Raw genomic sequence first — 14,837 nt, forward strand, 5'->3', positions numbered from 1 at the left:
TGCAAGAACGTGGAACATAAAATCAGCCTTTATGCGGATGATGTGTTACTTTTTCTCCAAAACTCACAAACCAATATCTCTGGGGTGACTGAATTGATAAACTCTTTTGCAAGAATATCAGATTACTCAATTAACTGGTCAAAATCTACAGTCCTTCCGATTAATTGCTCCTTCCATAATTTTTCTTCTACACCACTGCAATCGGGAAATATAAAATATTTAGGTATTAATGTTTCTCCCAAGCTTGCAGATCTAACTAAATTAAACCATATCCCACTTTTAAAGAAGGTAGAAGGCGATCTGGCTAGATGGAAATGTTTACCCATATCACTCATGGGAAGGGTTGCCGCTATAAAAATGATGGTCTTACCAAAAATAAATTATTTATTCTCAATGATCCCAACTAAACTGCCACAAGATTGGTTCAGATCTCTAGACTCATACATGTCCACATTCCTTTGGAAAGATAAACCCCCACGTATAAACTTAAAAACACTACAAAAGACCAAGGATAGAGGAGGATTAGAACTACCTAACTTCCAGCACTACTTCTTAGCCAACAGGCTTATCTCAGGATGGCTAAAACATACAATACTTTTGTAAATAGTCAACGGTGCAATAGACTCAATACTTGAAATGTGCAATTCACTTGTATTTTTATTTTTTATTCCTATTTATTCTATTTATCCCCTTTGTATATTTTATTTATATTTGTCTCTGTATTTATATATATGTGTGTGTGTGTGTGTGTGTGTGTGTGTGTATATATATATATATATATATATATATATATATATATATATATATATATATAACAATTCTGTAACTGTAACTTCGGTCGTTGCTGTGCTTTTTGGAAGTCGAATTTCCCAGAGGAACCCACCCGAGGGATTAATAAAGTTCTATCTTATCTTATCTTATCTTAACATACCTTCATGGATGAACCTTGGCAAGATGTAGAACAAGCACTTTGCAATAATCTAGAGATTTCAGATCCGCCATTCATCAGCTCTTCTCTGACAGCATGGTGGGAGTTTCTAAGATTGACGGAGTCTTCATTAATCCCATGCAAACGTACACCTATCTGGAACAACCCTGACATATTACAAAACAATAATATGTTCTAAACTTTTCAGATTGGAGTGGTAAAGGAATCAAATATTTAGAACATATATTAGAAGGAACAGAATTTATTTCATTTGACAGACTAGTTACACAATATAGGATCAACAAGAAAAGATTTTTAGAATATCAACAAATGAAATCCATAGTAAGTATGGTCAAGTTGAACTACAAACACCACCAAGTGTGGTTCAATTTCTTACTCTTAAACCCCCCCAAATTACTTTCCAAAATATACAGAATGCTTTCTAAAACAGATGAATCAATATCACTTCCTATTGCAAAATGGGAAGCGGATTTATCAGTTAACTTAGACCAAAACTTCTGGTCTCAGATTTGCTTAAAAACCTTTCATCTAATTAGAAATCCCAGTCTTCAATTAATTGAATACAAAATACTACATAGAGTGCACTATACAGGTCATTGGATGTTAAAGATGGGCATTACGTCTACCAACAACTGCTCACACTGCCAAACCAATTCACCGGACAATTATATCCACGCTCTTTGGTTCTGTCCACCAGTTCAGAAGTTTTGGCGCGAGATATGTGAAGACTTATCGAAGTGTCTGAAATGTAACATTCCAACTTCCCCTTTAGTGTGTTTGTTGGGCAGCTTAGATAATGTCACTACAGATAAGAATATAGCCCATATTGTTTTCACTGCCCTATGCATAGCCAAGAAAACAGTTCTCATGAACTGGAAAAATAAAAATAATCTTAATTCTAACCAATATAGAAATTATCTATTAGATTACATTAGTCTTGATACAGCCTCTGCCACCACATCAGATCAATTGCTCTGGGCTCCTTTGATCAGCTCCATCACCTAGTGGGGGTCATAGTTTGGTCCCACCTGCGCTGTTGTGATGGTGTGGGGTTAGGGACAGGCTTAGGGTGTCGGGGGGTTCCCCAGGAGCATCTTCCTTGGAGGGCTCAACCCAGGGTAGCGGTCATGGCCTATTAAGGGCTCTGTTGGCTCTTAGGTGACGGTTTCCTCGTGGCTGCGTGCAGTGAGGCTAGGGGAGGGTCTGTGCTGACGGATGTGGGTTACTGACCTGGTAGCCTGGCTGCCCCTGGGTGGGTCCAGGACGGGCGTGAGGTTCTGGGAGCGCTCCGTCTCTGGGCTGGGGCCCTGGCTGGGCCTTGGGGGCTTGGGTCCTGGTTGGTGTGTTGCCGGGGTTGTGGGCGGGTGGGTGTATGCCGCCAGTGCATCAAGCCACCTGGGGGGCTCTTCAACTTTTGGGGGGGGGGTTACATCTTGCAGGAGCTCTCCTCTCAGGAGGATACAGGAGAGGTGGAGGAAGATCTCAGCCTAAGTGCAGTCTGGAAGATGAGTGGATGACAGGGTGGGTGCAATTTTCTCTGTGGTGGGGTCGGGTGGGCCGTCCCGGGCTCTGTGGGGCCGGGCGGCGCTGTTATGATGGGCCCCGGTCCGGATGGGCCTGGGCCCCATCATGCAACCCACCCTTTCTCTGGTGGGTTGCAGAGTATGGGGGTGCCTACTGGCCCCAGGGAGGAGTCACTTGCCCCTCCCTTCCTTCCCTCCCAATCTCCAGCTGCCTCCCTCTTCCCGCTCCACCACAATCACCCACACATGCAGGGCCTTGGGGTAAAGGTGTGTCACCAGGGTGCAGGGGAGGCATCCCCCCCCCCCTCTGTCCCCTTCTGGCTGCCTGTGCCTCAATTTTATCTCACAACTTAGACATTCACATTACTCACACTCTCATAACACATACATATAGGATCTTGGGGGTGGGAACGCTACACGGAATACAAAAGACCATCACGGGCACGTCACTGCAACCCCCCCTGGCTTCTGCTCCGCGGCTGCTGAGTGACCCCTCATCTGAGACTCTCATCAGCTCTTTCTGGGATAGTGGTGCGGCTGCCCCTCTGTTGGTCTTCCTTGGTCTCTTGTGTTCTGAGGGCCTCTGGATGTCTGGAGTTTTGATCTCCTCCATACCTGCTTCATGCCCTGGTGGACGGGGCTGTGGCTCCCTACACCCTCTAGCAGATCATTACATGAAGGAACCTTTTAAAAACAAGCGCGTTCATGCTCACAGGTGTACACACGGGTGCTCACACACACAAAAACGACACCCTTTTTAGCTCCTACCTCAAAGCACACTGTGCGCTATCGATCTTGCATGCTGCACAATAATGTTTAATATTTAGTATTTACTGTTATATTCCCATATATCATCGTGATGTTGTTTATTCTATTGCTCTCGTTTTCTTCTGCTTTCTTTCTCAACAGGTGAACCAGGTGATTGATATATGTTTGTTTTTTTTGTCTGCTTATCACTGCGCCCACCTTGCAGGAAGTGTTGAGAATGTTGGTGGGCTCTGGGGCACTGAATTCCATGCCAAATTGGGAAGAGCGGGCGTTTGGTTTGACATTACTGGAACTTGGGCAGTAGGAGATAGAGAAGTTAAATTATGCAAAAAATAGTGACCAGTGAGCTTGATAGGCATTTAACCTCTTGGCTGTCATCAGCAGAGATGGGCAGTAACGCGTTACTGTAATCTGATTACTTTTTTCAAGTAACGAGTAAAGTAAGGGATTACTATTGCAAAAACGGTAATTAGATTACCGTTACTTTCCCGTAGGAACGCTGCGTTACTGCGTTACTAAAACCGTGATTTTTTGCGAGAATGTCTCATGACAGTGACGTAAGCGAGTGCGCCGTTAGTGACAACAGTTGTGTGCAGATCAACAATGGATCACATATCGATTGTGGGAGAGAGTATGAGCGTGCAGCGTTTAAAGCGTGGAAGTACTGTCCTTACTTTGAGTTTGATTCCATAAAAAGTGACAAAAACATTAGCGTCCATCGTGCGTGGGAAGAAAACTTCTTTTTACAGCGAAAAAAAACCCCTAAACTTCCAAGCAAGCACCGAGTGCGCAACGACATAATGGGAAATTCACAGAGAAACTCGCGGATTCTTCAACTGACCGCGGCACACCTGCACCAGGGTAAACCTCCGCCTACCCCACTCCTGCTTTACATGTGAAAATAGAGCGAGAGGACCGCTGAGTCTTTGACTTTATTTATTTTCTGCTGTGTTTTACTTGCATCTATTTAAAAAGAGTGAGTGTAAACACAAAAAATATTTTATTTTATGTGCTGGAATGTGCAGAAAATAGGTTTAAATGTTAAACTAATTTATTCAAGTCAGAGAATGTTGTATATAATTAAATTTTGCTTGATGCATAAAAGATTAAAACTGATAAAACAAGTTAAAAAAAGAGACTTTTCCATTTGATTACATTTTGTATGATGGATTATGTAGAAAAAGTAGAATTGGGCTGAAAGATCTATCGCTTTATCACCTCTTCAGGTTGTAAATCGCGTTTTTAAAAAGTAACTAAGTAATTAATTACTTTTGAAAATAAGTAATCAGTAAAGTAACGGAATTACTTTTTTGGGGACGTAATCAGTAATTGGTTACTGATTACTTTTTTCAAGTAACTTGACCAACACTGGTCATCAGGTATGTTAAATTCTTGTGATTGGTCCAGATCACGAATGGATGTTCTGTCCCCTCTATTAAGTGCCGCCATTCTTCCAGGGCCAGTTTGATAGCCAACAACTCATGTTCAGCTAAATCATAATTTCTCTGGGCTGGGGAGAGGCAGCAAGAGAAGAAAGTGCAGGGTCAGAATTGGAAAATCTTAGAAACATGGTATCTAACCAGACGCTTACTTTGCATGCCAATACCCTGGTCTCCAGTAACACTGTGAGGAATCTTAGTTCAGATATTGGTTCTTAATCAGGATGTGTCCTTCAATATTAAACAAATATGTAGGAATGCTTTCTTCCGTTTGTACAGAATCTCCAAAATTATAAACATCCTGTCTCAGAGTGATGCTTTTCTCTCTTTTCTTTGTATCACCGTAGAGTGTTTACCTTACAATATTAAGTGCCTTGAAGCAACTGTTGTAGTGATTTGGTGCTGTCTAAATAGAATAGAATAGAATTGAATTGAACACCAACTTGGTATATTTTCCTTTTTGCATAATAAACATGGGTAATGGGTAGCATGAAAATACTGAGGAAGGCTCTGGTTTAGTGTGACTTAAAGTGTGTTGTACTGATGTTCCTGAGTGACAGTGCTGTGGTTGAGAAAGAAAGTCTTCTTTTAGCTCCAACTGTGGGATAAAATTAGTGAGAAGACTGCTGCTGGGATGTGAACTGAAGGATTGTCAAATATCGCAGCTAACCCTTTTGCCATTGCAGCACACTGATCAGTGTATTTATGGTGTATAGCTAGTTGCATTCTGATTGGCTGACCGCCTCCCACCCCCACCATGTTGGAAAAGTCAAAGCGTTCAATGTGTGAATTTGTGACTTGAGAGGGCGCAGTAGAGTGCTCGCATTCACTACTTTGAGAAGTTGTGGTTGTAAGTATTACTAATTAAATAAAGAAATAAATATGAGTAAAATCTGACTTGCAATTTTGCAGCTCAGTATAATATCAATCTACACATTGTGGTCTATAACTGTAAATTTAAAACGTGAATGTGCCAAAAAGATTAAAAGTTAAAATGTAAAAATCCAGTTTCAGATTTCGCACAATTTGCAACATATTTATCTTACCCTCCCTAGCATCTGAGAGTCTCTGACCTCCGCTGATAAATAAATATGATATTTATTATCATAATAAATGAATTAATCGGCGATTAGCCAAGATTGGAATGTTTGGTTTATTTTTCGCAGGAAAGATAAAGCTTTTTTTTCTTTGTTATTTCAATACAGAGAGTAATATGCGTATTACAATTTCATATGCTGGTATATGAAACTGCAGCTGTGCGTATTTGTGTTAAAAGTGCACAGCAAATTCAAAAGTGTTAAATTTTTTGGTGTTAATAGTCTCCTTGCAAAAGTAGAGTTAATTTTACTCTAAGCAGAGTCACATTCTTTTAATGTAACTCTGAGGTGTAAAATGATAGTAGTTAAAATCGAGTGTTAAAAATGAGTGTTTCTCTGTCAAATCTGGAGGTGTTACAATGGAAACATTAACTCTTGACCTCTTAACTCTGAACTCCTAGAGGGGCTATGACACCAACAGAGTAAATTCGCAGACTCCGCCCCCAGCACGGCTCCAATCGAAGCTGAAGTGAAGCCGTTTCAGAACATTTTGCTCTACATATTTGAGTTGTTTGCCATGCTTGGTAAGTCATTTTTTCAAAGATTGTTTCAATTGTTATTAGCCTTTACTTCTGTGGCTCTTTGGAGTTGAGACAAAGCTGTGTGAAAGGCATTAGCCACGTTGCTCGCTGATAGCATAATATTCTGTTTTAGCTAGCTGAAAGGTATTGTTTGCGGGCAAATACCACAGCCTTGAAAAAAGCTTGCATGTGAATTTTCAGTCAAACGTTTGGTCAAATACACCTAAAACAATGTCTAGAATGTGAAATGTTGGTATAATGGTGCTACTTGAAGCCTGAAAACGATCGCCCATAAAAAAAAACAAAAAACGAGCAAACAGCAGTAGCAGACGTCCTGACTCGATTCTACGGTAGCATAGATCCCTCCAGAGTTTTGTGCACACGGTTTAGGTAAAAATGAAAAAGGTTGAGGTTTTACATTTAGTTCAGTATTACCTGTTGCCTGTGTCCTTGTCTTTTGGGAAAATACTTTACACAAGTAATGGCTCAAAGAGGATTCCTTTTTTTTTTTTTTACTGTGCTGCAATTGTTTACTGGATTATTTGTGCCGTTAATTAGTGTCAACTAATTTTTATTCAATCTCCACACAGGATATGCTTGTGAAGATGGAATATGGGGGAGAGCAGAAGTGCGTTGAAGTTCCACAAAGGGATGAATGAAGGACATGCATATTGTATTGAAGAAATAAGTGATGAGAATGCTGTTATTTGCATTTACCATGTCAGACCTTTTGATAAACAAAATTCTAATAAAAGTGAGAACATGCATACTGTTACATCTTTCAGAAAATGTTTTGAAATTGTGGTGCACAGTTCAGAATAAATGTTTTTCAAAAACCATTGCATCTTTTTAGTAAATGTTTATTTCCAAAAGAAATTTCTAGAAGTTCAGAACAGTAAAATTCCCGCTTTTTAGAATGAATTAGAAGATAACTCTTACGTAGTTAAACTAAAATACTCTTTGAGAGTTAATATATAAACTCTTAACACCAAGTGTTAAATTATCAACTCCAGACAGATTTGGTGTTTAACACTAAATCAGAGTTAACGTACCAACTCTCCAAAAAGAGTTAAATTATCAGTCTCTGGTGTGGACCCATATAGACACTTTAATAGTGTTGAAATCAAATCTGACAGTGTTAATTTGGACATGCTGGATTTGCTGTGTGTTTATGGAATATTGTGATGTTTCAAGCAACTAAATCAAAACTGCATCTTTAACACCAATAGTTGATATTATCTATAGTAATAATCTATTTCCAGTGTGCCACCTTGGCCAATTTGGAGCCATTAGGCCTGTAATGATTTACTTCCAAACACAGAAACATCAAACGCTGGAGAACAATGAGGGTCTGGCTGCTGTCTCTTCTCTTTAATTCTCCATAACAAAAGTACAAAGGCTGAGACGGAGAACAAAGGGTTTACCCCTAAACACCGTTAACACCTCTCCGGGCCGCGGCGCCTCCGCGAGCCGACGCACACGCCGGCGCCCGTCTGGAGCGCCTGGGATAAGGGAGGAGAGGAGCGCTGCCCCGGGGATCATAGATGTTCTGCGGTGGGTGAGGGGTGGGGCAGATGAGACGACTGAAACACCTCATCATCTAGCTCTATCTAAACAGACCTGTGTGTAAGTGTGGTTTCGGGCTGCAAGTAGCATTTGTTGCTAGGGTTGATCTGAAGGAGCACCTAAAGAGATTTTTATTTTACACGGTGAACAAAACAACAACCGATGCGTAAGTAACTTCCCTTTAAAATAGATTTAAAAATTATATAGCCATAATTTAACACTTGGTTTTACTTCGTTACACCCAAACTGTCCTTTTAAGATGATAACAATTGCAAAACTTCCTCGTAAAATAGTTTTCTATATACCTGACCGAACTCTGCATGCAGGAGTCAATGGATCGCGTGTTTAGGTCAGTTAGACTTCAGACAGTTCGACCTTCCTTAAGAGCTTTTAGGATAAATGTGGTTAGTAAATATTGTTTAATATGCTGCAGATGGAGTTCACGCCCTAATCAGAATGTGGGATTCACCGAAACCATATCAGCCCAAAACCAGGTTAACAGTAATTCTCATAAAAGCACGAGAAGTCCGTGTTAATTATTACAAGCAAATAAGTTAATAATTCTGTCTCTGAGCTTTTAAAAGGAGACTGGGTTTTCCAGGACCCCTAAAACAAAAAGTTAACGGTGAGGGTTCTGCAGCGATTTATTAGACCCATTTGGGAATTAACAGGTAAGTTATTACTATCCTTACTGTAAAGTGTCCGACTGTGCGTCTGTATCTAAATGTCTCATTTCAGTAGCACAGGGCAGACAGAATCCGGTGGCTGGTACTGCGGTAGTGCACAGTTCCACCGGTAAAGAGCAGCAAGACTCACAGAGCACCCTGTTGGACCAAAGCCGACGGCATCGGACGGCGTTCACGCGGGAGCAGCTGTCTCGTCTGGAGCAGGAATATGGCAAGGAAAACTATGTATCCAGACCCCGGCGCTGCGAACTGGCTACTGCGCTCAATTTACCGGAGACTACAATAAAGGTACCGTGTTTAACTGCAGTCAGTGAAAATAAAGGGCCACGCCAAAGCCATATTTAACAAATAAGCTGTATTTTTGTTCGGTCTATGCTACAGTTGTATAACAGAAATAAACTAAAAATATGGGGAATCTTACTTTTCCTAAGAAAATTAAACACGTTATGAAAGGTGAATGTAAATTATATAACAAACAGATTAATGGCTGTTAATCCAGCTGTTGGTGGCTATAGAGTGACATCACAGACCTAGCTATACGTGTATACCGGAAATAAATTTGCAAATGCAAGAAACCACTGGTGCTCAAAGATGTTTCAGGTCCACTGGGTGACTCAAAAATACTCTTTAGACTGGTTTGTATTGTGAAACAGGATATCCTTTTTTATCTTGCTTCAATCATCTTAACATTGACAATCTAGTTAAACAGTCACAAGAAGGTGGCTATTAACACTATATTTCATCAGAGGTATATTCTCGGGTTATAAGGGCAGCCGTGGGCCCTAAGCAAGATCCTGGGGTGGTTATGTATTGAATGAACTGTTTTGCAAACTGGTGAAAGAAAAAATTCAACTGTTTACTTAAGGTAAAGTGATAATACTATTTCAGTAATTGTACTAAACCTTTTGCATCAAAATATACTTACAAATTCGGAAAGTAAAAGTGCCCATTATGTAGAATCTTATGTGATTAGTGTATTGTTGGGTCATTATTATTGATTACACTCATGTGGCTATTACTTGAATGTTGCCACCTAGGATGGTATCACTGGACACACCTTGGAAAGGACATTGGTTGTTATGGTAGATTGAGTAGTGATAAGTTTAGGGCCTCTACATTTAATGGAGATGTTCACTGCACCCAAGGCAGCACATATAATACACAATAAATGCACTAACCTTTTGCCAACCAGTAGCAGTCTTTCTTAAAGAAAGATCAGGAATATAAGAAAAAGCCTTAAAATTTCACAGGCATCTGACATTTTAGAAGCACAGCCTTCTGCAATATTCTATGGGCTGGTAAAATAGTTGAGAACTGGACAGTGTCTAAGGCTACGTCCACACGTACACGGGTATTTTTGAAAACGGAGATTTTCCGTTTTCGTTTTTTTTTTTTTTTTTTAAAATCCCGTCCACACGTAAAAGTCAGAAATGAAGGAAAACGATGCTAGGAACATGCCAAAGCAGCAGGTGGCGCTATATTCCTATCCGTGTAGAAATGTTGGCCAATCAGAAGTCTAGAAGCCTCAGTGGGAAATAGTAAACAAAGTTGGGGCATAGAAGCAGACACGAGTGGTATGTGTGGAGGGACAGTAACTGTGTGTGTATATGTAAGCATTTAAACACTGCACAGAGTACAATTAACAGTAACAGTATTGTAGAAATTCATTTCACCGAAACAATAACCTGGCGCACAGTGTGACGTCAAAAAAGGCGCACACCTTTGATGCTGCGTTTTCTCCGTTTTTCTCGTCCACACTTAAATGCAAAAACTGAGTTTTAGAAAATATCCACCCTGGCAGGCGTTTTTAAAAATCTCCGTTTTCAGTGACCGAAAACGCCGTTTGCGTGTGGACAGAAGGTGCAAACGCATAGAAAAATCTGCATTTTCAGAAATACCCGGGTAGGTATGGACGTAGCCTAAGGTAACTTGTCATTCTGAGCTTTGACATAGAGAAAAGTAGTAATTAAAAGAAAATTAAGTGATGTGTTATGTAATCTGATTCAAAGTGTTAGTGAGACCCCTGCATTTATATTTTCATGTTTATAGAAATTGTAGCAGCTCCTCTCTAGGTATAGAAATGTTGTGATCCATTGGCTTTACCTTTAGTGTCACAGGCAAGCTGTGAAATGTCTCAAAAAATTTTTAGATGTTTTTGTTAAACCTTAATGTTTTTTAAACGAAAAGAAGGGATTCACAGTTGTTCCTCCTAGGGCCCTCTCTTAATTTTTCTAGTCTTTACAAAAAGTTCTTTGAGAGAAGTGTTGTTGTGAAAAAGCACCATATAAATAAAATGTAATTGAACTGAATAATTCACTTCATCCTTCTAGGTATGGTTCCAAAACAGGAGAATGAAGGATAAACGCCAAAGACACTCCTTGCCTTGGCCTCACCCATTTATTGACCCGCTGGGGGGGCTTCTGATGGGCAGCACATCTCCTTCCTCCATCTTACCATACACCTTCATCCAAACCCACCTTCCACACCTCCCACTCCACCCCTATGCTCCCCTGGCTCTCTCTTCAACTACATCATCTCACAGCCCATACAGTGCACCAATGAGTTCAGCAGATGCATTCCATCTCTCCCAATTCAACAAAAGGCCTGGGGAGCTGCCTCCAACAACAGTAGCACTCTACCCCTCTGTAAGAATAATGCACCACCCTACTTCATGCCCCTGTTCACTGTGCCTGCAGTGGGACCCAGAACAACTGTACAAAGCAAGAATGGATGCACTGGGACTGGGCCGACCCCGCACTCTGAAGGCTAACACTCATTCTGCTAGTGTAGGGAAGACACAAGAGATGGTGTAAAACTAGATGAAAACATCATCAAACAAATGTTACTGCAAGAAAATTATACCATTTCCAGTGTCTTCTGTTAACACTAGAAGCTTGCCAAGCATCACCTGCAGCAGATGATTAAGCTCTCATATTTTTGTGTAAATCTTAATAGAAATAAAAAAAAAACTCTGCATCTTTACAATAGAAACCCAAAACACTGGCCTTGTTTAAAATAATGCAAATCACATTTGCAATTAACTGAAGGCATTGGGTTATTCTGTTTTGTTTTGATGTATTATATTTTTGTTGCTGTTGTTACATAATTATTTCAAGTAAGTTAAAAAACTATTCAGTAGTAAGGCCACATTTATGCCTATCAAAGCACACCAAATGAAAGCCTTAACCTTTTCTTTGTATTATTTTTAAAAGAGCACACTATTAATTGTACAGTCTGGTTACTGTTCATTAACTATTGCATATCCAGCCTCAATATTAAAACAACCTCTATTTCAAACTTGTTTTGGTGCATTTCAGCAGTTTGGACCAGAGCACTGCATTGTGACATCTATCTTATAGATTTCTTCAGCTGTCAGTGGTTTTAACATCATATTGCTGAGTGTATACTGAGCATACACCAAAATTAAGCTACTTAGAGCTGCCACAAGTGGTTAACACAGTGGGTAGCTCTATATGTTTGATTTGGGAGAATTGTAATCCGGATGGCCTTCATGACACAAACACAACAGGAATTTGTGTCTCCAAATGGAAATCAACCGCTATGCTATGGAGCACCCATAGTATCCAAATGAAAAAATTAAAATACTTGTCAAAACAAAGTAACTTCATTAAATGTTTTAATGGGACATAGCACTATTATAAGGTGTAGATTTGGAAAAGTCAAGCAACTGATTTATTGTTTGGTTTACCGAAATTCAGAGTTCAGAAAGATTTAAGCCAAGCGAAATATCATCATGTTGTTTTGCCTGATTGACAGAATTGGTATAGTTTTGCAAATGTGAGACAAGGAAGATTGTTACACTGGCTTTCTCTTTTATATTATACAGTTTATGACTCTTTTGAGTTATTGTGACAGAGCCTTCCCCACTTCTGTAGTTATTACACAGAATTTGAAATGTTAAATTAGTTTCAATTCCAATGAGTTTAAGTTCCTCGGCTAATTATATTAAATCCACATCCACCTCCTACTCTAACCTCTACATCTCTTTCATTTTCTGCTCATACACATAAGGCATGCACTATTCCCCAGTTTAACTCCTGAATACTACTTTGGGATTATATTGACTGGCATCAAATCTTCCCTTTCATATATTCCAAATACCTTCTTAATGTTAAAGGCATGTTTGCCTTATGATTGGAAGGCCAGGAGTTCAAATCCACCAAACGGTAGCTGCCCACTGCTTCAATGAGTGAATGGGTTAAATGTAGAGGATAAAGTATGTAGCTTTACCATTAAAATTTATCTCCACACTCTCCTGACCTCTAAGATTATTTAACCCTTCAATTAAACTTTTAAGGCTGATGTATTTTTGAAAGCTACTATTATCTTGGAGCAGAGACACAAAAGGTACATATTAGTTTGTGTCAGTTGGACTGATTTGATTCAGACTTAGCTTAGGTGAAGAAGTGACAGTATACTGGAGCTAAAAAACACACTGTAACATTCCAGAATCATAATTTGCCATATAATAAGAAAAAAAATATTGTTGTGGATATCTTAAATGTACCTAAATGTAATTAGTCAAGAAATAGTTTTAGTATTTAGGTCCTATTCCCTGGCAGGGATAGCTCAGTACACAGCAAATCCAGCATGTCCAAATTAACACTGTCGGATTTGATTTCAACACTATTAAAGTGTCTATATGGGTCCACACCAGAGAGTGTTAATTTAACTCTTTTTGGAGAGTTGGTACGTTAACTCTGATTTAGTGTTAAACACCAAATCTGTCTGGAGTTGATAATTTAACACTTGGTGTTAAGAGTTTATATATTAACTCTCAAAGAGTATTTTAGTTTAACTACGTAAGAGTTATCTTCTAATTCATTCTAAAAAGCGGGAATTTTACTGTTCTGAACTTCTAGAAATTTCTTTTGGAAATAAACATTTACTAAAAAGATGCAATGGTTATTGAAAAACATTTATTCTGAACTGTGCACCACAATTTCAAAACATTTTCTGAAAGATGTAACAGTATACATGTTCTCACTTTCATTAGAATTGTGTTTATCAAAAGGTCTGACATGGTAAATGCAAATAACAGCATTCTCATCACTTATTTCTTCAATACAATATGCATGTCCTTCATTCATCCCTTTGTGGAACTTCAACGCACTTCTGCTCTCCCCCATATTCCATCTTCACAAGCATATCCTGTGTGGAGATTGAATAAAAATTAGTTGACACTAATTAATGGCACAAATAATCCAGTAAACAATTGCAGCACAGTAAAAGAAAAAAAAGGAATCCTCTTTGAGTCATTACTTGTGTAAAGTATTTTCCCAAAAGACAAAGACACAGGCAACAGGTAATACTGAACTAAATGTAAAACCTCAACCTTTTTCATTTTTACCTAAACCGTGTGCACAAAACTCTGGAGGGATCTATGCTAACGTAGAATCGAGTCAGGACGTCTGCTACTGCTGTTTGCTCGGTTTTTTTTTTTATGGGCGATCGTTTTCAGGCTTCAAGTAGCACCATTATACCAACATTTCACATTCTAGACATTGTTTTAGGTGTATTTGACCAAAAGTTTGACTGAAAATTCACATGCAAGCTTTTTTCAAGGCTGTGGTATTTGCCCGCAGACAATACCTTTCAGCTAGCTAAAACAGAATATTATGCTATCAGCGAGCAACATGGCTAATGCCTTTCACACAGCTTTGTCTCAACTCCAAAGAGCCACAGAAGTAAAAGCTAATAGAAATAATTGAAACAATCTTTGAAAAAATGACTTACCAAGCATGGCAAACAACTCAAATATGTAGAGCAAAATGTTCCGAAACGGCTTCACTTCAGCTTCGATTGGAGCCGTGCTGGGGGCGGAGTCTGTGAATTTACTCTGTTGGTGTCATAGCCCCTGTAGGAGTTCAGAGGTCAAGAGTTAACGTTTCCATTGTAACACCTCCAGATTTGAAATAGAAACACTAATTTTTAACACTCGATTTTAACTACTATCATTTTACACCTCAGAGTTACATTAAAAGAATGTGACTCTGCTTAGAGTAAAATTAACTCTACTTTTGCAAGGAGACTATTAACACCAAAAAATGTAACACTTTTGAATTTGCTGTGTAGGTAGAGTGGTGGCCCCATGATCGGAAGGTCGGGGGTTCGATTCCCCTGGTACCCTGAGGTACCCCTGAGCAAGGTACCGTCCCTACACACTGCCCACTGCTTCACTGAGTGAATGGGTTAAATGCAGAGAGGGATTTTCCCCACGGGGACCAATAAAGTACACTTTCTTTTTCTATTCAAATAACAACAAAG

General features: G+C 39.4%; 1 protein-coding gene and 2 long non-coding RNA genes across 3 annotated transcripts; 2 read left to right on the forward strand and 1 right to left on the reverse strand.

Annotated features, from left to right (window-relative positions):
* The first annotated feature begins 5,965 nt into the window (after positions 1–5,965).
* Positions 5,966–7,062, forward strand: LOC146710755 (uncharacterized). Its single transcript, XR_014920267.1, has 2 exons — positions 5,966–6,300; positions 6,888–7,062. It is a non-coding gene; the product is annotated as an uncharacterized LOC146710755 (long non-coding RNA).
* Positions 7,063–8,025: 963 nt separating this feature from the next.
* On the forward strand, positions 8,026–11,395 carry eve1 (even-skipped-like1). Its single transcript, XM_085455339.1, has 3 exons — positions 8,026–8,029; positions 8,602–8,837; positions 10,880–11,395. The coding sequence occupies exons 1-3, from the start codon at positions 8,026–8,028 to the stop codon at positions 11,360–11,362; spliced, it is 723 nt and encodes a 240-aa protein (XP_085311465.1). The 3' UTR covers positions 11,363–11,395.
* Positions 11,396–13,472: 2,077 nt separating this feature from the next.
* Positions 13,473–14,459, reverse strand: LOC146710757 (uncharacterized). The gene is made up of 2 exons (XR_014920268.1): positions 14,307–14,459; positions 13,473–13,721 (listed from the first exon to the last, which is right to left on the reverse strand). It is a non-coding gene; the product is annotated as an uncharacterized LOC146710757 (long non-coding RNA).
* Positions 14,460–14,837: the final 378 nt, after the last annotated feature.

The sequence above is a fragment of the Copadichromis virginalis genome, linkage group LG4 (assembly GCF_057382275.1).
Source record: "Copadichromis virginalis isolate Kocher_CV1m ecotype Utaka linkage group LG4, C_Virginalis_male_GT1.1, whole genome shotgun sequence".
NCBI classification, from domain to species: Eukaryota; Metazoa; Chordata; class Actinopteri; order Cichliformes; family Cichlidae; genus Copadichromis; species Copadichromis virginalis.

Bases quoted from the DNA above. Each gene is read 5' to 3' on its own strand.
- eve1 (XM_085455339.1), top strand. The intron at 8,838-10,879 runs GTACCGTGTTTA...TCATCCTTCTAG, and splicing joins TACCGGAGACTACAATAAAG to GTATGGTTCCAAAACAGGAG.